This window comes from Octodon degus, unplaced genomic scaffold, assembly GCF_000260255.1.
Source record: "Octodon degus isolate 3935 unplaced genomic scaffold, OctDeg1.0 scaffold00003, whole genome shotgun sequence".
NCBI lineage: Eukaryota > Metazoa > Chordata > Mammalia > Rodentia > Octodontidae > Octodon > Octodon degus.
This window is the reverse complement of record NW_004524579.1, coordinates 23,775,237-23,781,529: the sequence shown is the minus strand read 5'-3', so window position 1 is coordinate 23,781,529 and position 6,293 is coordinate 23,775,237. Positions and strand designations below refer to the sequence as shown.

The window sequence follows — 6,293 nt, the reverse complement described above, 5'->3', positions numbered from 1 at the left end:
AGATTGTACCTTGAATTTTAATACTAGTGTTTTTTAGTTAAAAATAATTGGGTATTTTTCACTATGGAATTCTTAGGTCAAAAGTATATCAGTATGTATGACAGTTGAAACAGTAAAATTAGGAAATAGCCTTTTGAAAAGCTTAAAAAAAATCAGTAAAATTCTAATCTATCACCATCACTTTATTTCCTGAGTTTTAATCTACTTAAAATATAAAATATAAGGTTTTAATGATACTATTTTTTCATTAGAGGGAATAACATCTGGAATAGTGTATCAGACTGCACTGTTTGGGAAAAGTGGCTTCATTAAGAAATACATTAAAAAACTTCATTGGACTTTTAATTGACCACCTGTGTAATGCTTGAATGACAATCTAGTTTCAACCAAAATTTTAGAAAAATGTGTATTATGTCATTGTGTAAATCATCATATTTTAGTTGTCCATGAATGTTACCGGAAGATACAGATCAAATAAATCTCTTAAAATTTTTTTCTAAATAAGACTATTCGTTGGCACATGTAAAACCGTCAAAGAGAATTACAACATATATGAAGAGCTGGACATTGAAATTATTAAAATAAGTAGTCTTTGAACCTCAGCGGGGGTATCCTTGAGTGATAGAGCTTCAAAAATAATTTGAATATTATATTAAACCTGTGTTTATTTAAATTTATATTAATGAGTGGAAATAATTGAACATTTAGAAAATGAGTTGTTTCAAGTAATTTATGCACACAGTTCCATCAGAGATGTCAGTACTATAGCTTTATAAAAATAAGTTATTAAAATTGATTGAAAAATATTACATATAATAGAAATACAAAACTAAAAATGTATTTAAAAGTAGAAGCAACTACAAAAATAAGGGACGTTTTACCATTTGACACAAAGCAAAAATTAATAAAAGTAAGCTAATTAACATTGCAATAAACTTTGTGACATAGTAATAGAAATATTGGCTATCTGAAATTTTCAGAAGTTACATGAGGGCAACGTAGATTTTGAATTACTACTCGTAAGCAGAGATAAGATTTACTGATTATCCTTAATGTGAATTATCGTGCACTGCTTATTTGAGATACATCTCTTGCTTATTATCAGTTTATTGGGAAGCTCTTGAAAATTTCATTGTGGTTCCCTTTGTCCATTGTTGGCGCCAAATGCTGTATCATATAGCTAGTAATAGATATATGGAGTAAACATGTATAGTAACGTTTTTTAAAATACTTTAGAAATTGTTTTCATATGATTGGTGCTAAAGTTTGTATCACTTGGTAAGCATTTAGCTGTTCTAAGAAATAATATAGAAATAAGTATAATTTTGGGGTTTAAAATTATTCACAACTCTTATTAAATATTTAAAACATTGCCCCTGCTATTTCCTATTTTGAGTATAGTATCAGAATTTCATTTCATGTTGTTGTTGCATTTGACACAAAGCAAAATGCCAGCATATAAAAATTCAGATTTGAAGATCCTGACCTATCTTGATGACCAGTACTTAGTGTGTGATTTTCTTTTTTTAATCTTTTAACATAATTGAAAAGAATTTAGTTGTATAAAAGATTTCCAGAGCAACTGACTTTGAAGTTTATTACTATACTTTTCAGGCTTCAGGTTTTTTACGATTACTATAACTTTTAACACTTTTACATTTCTGTTCCTAAAACCATAATTGGAGAATACTGGTTCATTGGTTTAGAAAACTGCAGTAGCTGAGAACCCAGTAAACCTTCATTAACTTGCTAGTAAGTAGCAATTATTAAGTGCTTTCTTTCAGTGAAACAGATAATTGTTTAAGAAGTGATACTTTAGATGAACTTGAATGTGGTGTATTTCTGAAAAATAAATGTGAAGTGTCTTAAGAGACGAAGTATGTTTTTCTTTAATGGTCCGAAGATCATTATCTCATCATTTTTGTTGCTTCTTATTCTATTAAGTGACAAAGAAAAAATACTTACCTTGACTAGTCCCTCTTTTCTGGAAATTTTTGGTCTGCTGCCTTTGAGCTTGGGGAGGTGGTTTTTCTGTTTTTTCCCCCCCAGGAAATATGTTTATCTTTAAATTTTATACACATTAAATACCATTTATCATGGTTTAGGCCTTCCCTATGATAGTGGTAAGCATCCAAATGTTTTGTGATTTATCGTAAGTACCATATGATTTGGGAAAATAATTCTAGTCTCTAAAATATGAGACAACTATTAACAAAACATTTTTGTTTTAGGTTTGGATTTTCTTTCCCTTATTCCAGTTGATCCCCAGGTATGTATCCTGAATTTAAGCAACTAATTTGTATTTGATTGTTGGTTTTGTCATACTAACTACAAGTGACCAGTTGCATAAAATCAGGACAGGCAGCTCTGAAAAATAGGAAGTATGTACTATATACGTTTTTTCACAATTTTATTTGAGGAATAAATTTGATGTTTTTTAATTTATAATTTTTCTATAATACCTAAATTTTAAAAAACAGTGAGTTGCTCTTTCTTACAAGCAGTTGAATGATTACAATGTGTAGAAGCCATGTTTGATGATTGGAGGCTAAATTTTTATTTTATATGTAGAAACAGCAGCAGCCAAAGACTTGACTCAATAGCTTATTTCTCCATTGTCTGAAAAACAGTTAAGTTCATACAATGAGAGTGTGAACATTTAATTTGAAAACTTGGCAGTAAGCAAGTGTTCCATTATTTCGGAGTAGAGCAGAGACAGCAGAGGAAAAGTGAAATCGCACATGAAACTTCGAGAGCAGGTGTGACGCATAGGAATGGAGGAAGAATAGGAACTGCTTTCAAGGACTGCTCAGAACCAGCTAAAGTCTAGTGTGGGTCTTCTGTTTCAGGATTCTATCTGATCATACAAACAGCATGGGAAATTTAGGCCTAAGATAATATATAAACTGAGGAATTTCTCGTCATTCTGAGTTGACCTTATATTTGCAGATTATAGAATAAAGGTATATAATTTCCTGGGAAGTGAATTCTTAAGACTTAAAAGATTAACAGTTTTATGTAAAGTGCTTTCTAAAAATCTTGGAACTTAAGGGTTTATTTTATAGTTGTATTTGGTATGCTTATTGGCATAGTGATTTTTTTCTTTCATTTTTTAGTTTGGCCATAGTAGGGAGTTAACCCAGGACATTTTAACACTGAGCTCAGTGCCTAGCTCTCTTTAAAATTTTTTTGAGACAAGGTCTCACTAAGTTGCCCAGGGTGGCCACTTTTGCTTTCCTCCTGCTTCAGCCTCCGGAGTAGCTTGGATTATAGGCATGTGTTAGCACATCTGGGGGATGATTTATTTGCTAAGTCAGTAGGAGGATAAAGTCGTACATTTTGTTTACCAAAGCATTTTTAGGTTTTCCTACTCAACTTCTGTATTGCTGCTTATTTTCTAGTACCTTTGTGTAGCTATATACATATGAGACATGGTTAAAAGTAAAATGGCTGCAACACGAGTAGAAGAATTTAAGGCATGGAGTCCATTGATAGCAAGACTGCTTACACCCCTTTATAAATAAAGAGAGGTATTGACCTTTTTTTGTTTTACTACAAGGCAGTCAAAAATAGCCTGAAAATAACAAGAATAAAATGTGTAATTTTCTGGACTTTTCCTCAGTTTTTTCCCTCAGTTCTAGTAAAATTGGTGTGCTAGACAGGTTAGAAATTGATTGGATTTTAGACAAGATTCTTAAAATCATTTATCTTTTATAATATTCCTGCCAGCTTGAACCACTGATGGTACATGCGTGACTGTCATGAACATGTTTAAAGCTTCATTCTCCTTTAAATCTGTTTACATGTGGCATTCATTTTATTGATGAAACCAAGACTTAACCACTAAAACATTAACTTACTCTGTTGAAAGGCAGCCTAAATTTTGGTTGTTGCTTGAGGCTGTTGTTTCTGTTTTATTTATGGGCCTTGAAAATTATGTTCTCTAAACAACTTTGTTTTTTTCATACAGTATTTATTTGTAAGGTATTCTTTGGAAGGATAAGCAAAATGATACATAAATGGATCATACAAATGATATATTTGCTGATCTTTTATATAGTCTCAAGACAAACATTTCATGCAGTGTATTACTATACATTATTTATTTTGCTAGTTATAGTTTCTTACATAACATATTCCTTGGTGATATGTGCAATGTGTTTAGCCATTGTCGTCATGCCTCTAGGTCATTATTAGGATATTATACTCAAGTTTATATTTGTATGGGAATCAGTAACTAATATGGCAGTAACACTTGGGGAGGGTTATCAGGCGTCAGAAAGAAGATTGGATCTCTTCAAGTATTGTGTAGATGTGTACAAAAGAGTGCAATACTATCGTTCAGCTGGTCATTCTTACTATTTATAAAGGGTCTGTTCGATACTAAGTTTGGGGGAATTGTTGAATTTTAAATTAGCATTTTTATATAATACTATGTAAGTACTTCTTGTGCTTTTATAGTGTAATTTAAGTCATCTAAACTCATAAAGCAATTTATTTTTGAGAGTAAGTATGAGACATTGTGGGGCCCATACTTTAAATGGTTTCACTTATTGTTGACATTAGTACTTCTGTATATAATCAATAAGCGTTCATGTTTTGAAAGAGTAAAAACTGCTGCATTCACTAGAGAATGTAAAATAGCTAAATTCATGTCATTTTCCAACCAAAAGTGAGAAATTTTTGGATATTTTTAAATCTCAGGAGGTTTTAAATATGTAGCTATCATTTGTGCATATCTAACAATTTCTAGTCTCTCTATTTAAAACCAATGTAGCCTCTTCCTCATCGGCATCATTGTTTGTTTCAAGCAGTACTGTCCTCCTATGTTTTTGGATAGTCTCACCTCACCCTTAACAGCAAGCAGTACGTCTGTCACCACCACCAGCCCCCATGAAAGCAGTACTCATGTTAGTTCATCCAGAAGCAGGAGTGAGACAGGGGTCATAACCAGCAGTGGAAGTAGCATTCCTGACATCATCTCATTGGACTAAAGAAGGAGGCACTTGATTCTGGGAATCATTCATCAAAACTGTTTTTTCTTGGATCTCTGATCCATTGAAGCTTTTTTGTTTTTTGTTTTTTTCAATTTGATATTTATTGAAACATCAGATGGATTCTTTCACTTTCTGAGAGATGAACATATATGACAGCAACAAGAACCCAATGACAGGCAAGGACTTCTTACAAATGCCCTGCGCTTGAGAATCAGATACTTTCAGCCATTAACAGTGTCTTGAGCAGTGGATTCCAATTTCATGTGTTACTGGACGGATTCTACAAATTATTTTAAAATTTTTTGTTATATAATAAACAGCAATAAAAATCCTGTAAATACGTAATTTTTTTTTAATTAGAAAAAGATGTAATCATTGATTCTAAAGTGACAGCAAGTTCTGTTTAACTCAGTGTAAAGGAGGAAGTATATGGAAAGAAGTTGTGTTTTGTGAATGAATCCTTTCCATGGAGATTTGTTCTGCTTTATTAAGGTAATGAAGTTTCAATCAGTGATCAGAGGTTGGGTTCCACTCTAGTGGGACTGCAGGTCTACTTTTCTAAATGAGTCCATCAAGGAAAAATGGCTTCTGTGTTGTTAATTTCCCCCTGGTTGTCATGTATATTTTGAATACTGTGTGCTAATGAATACTGAGTGAAGTTCTGAGCTTTGGCTGCTCTTTTTTATTGATGTTTAAGAACACTATGCAGATTCTGTCCTGATGACGTTATTTTTTGTTAACTGTACATTCTCATTCTAGAGTTTTCTATACTTTTGAGGCTTGCCTTCTTAGGAAAGAAACTGTCTCCAGCCTTTGAGGTAAGGTGCAGTTGGAAAGTTTGTTAGATTTTTGTGTGTGTGTGATGTCCAAAAGTATTGATACTTGAAGGCAGTAGCAGAACAGATTTATGAATATGGTTAATAACAATACTTTGTAAGAACTTAAATTGCACCTTTATTTTTTTTAAATTTATTTTATTTATTTTTATTTTTTGGGAGGCCCCTCAGGATGCCTTCAGGGCAGATGTGGTTTGGCTTGAGGATGAGGGGATCGAACCACAGCATCCTGAGCCTGACTGCTTTGTTTCAGCAGGCACTTAAACACCTGAGCTAATGGGCAGGCCCCAAGCACTAAAATAATTATATTATTTTATAGGATAATAAACACATTTTTCTTGAAACATTACACATTTTAGTGGCACTGACAGAAACTGCATTTTAGGTCTCATCATATTACTGACCAATGTAGTTTTGTTTCAGCATTGAGTTTCAAATTTTAGGGAAAAGACAACAGCAT

General features: G+C 32.5%; 1 protein-coding gene across 2 annotated transcripts in view; it reads left to right on the top strand.

Annotated features, from left to right (window-relative positions):
* Pias2 (protein inhibitor of activated STAT 2) overlaps positions 1-6,006 on the top strand; it is an 84,145-nt gene extending 78,139 nt beyond the window's left edge. Inside the window, exons 13-14 of one of the 2 annotated variants that reach the window (XM_023714617.1) lie at positions 2,232-2,269; positions 4,812-6,006. In XM_023714617.1, coding sequence (XP_023570385.1) covers positions 2,232-2,269; positions 4,812-4,994 — 221 coding nt within the window. In that variant the 3' untranslated portion in view covers positions 4,995-6,006. The remainder of the gene's footprint in view (positions 1-2,231; positions 2,270-4,811) is intronic. The other variant, XM_023714619.1, reaches the window with a different exon arrangement.
* The last annotated feature ends 287 nt before the right edge of the window (positions 6,007-6,293 follow it).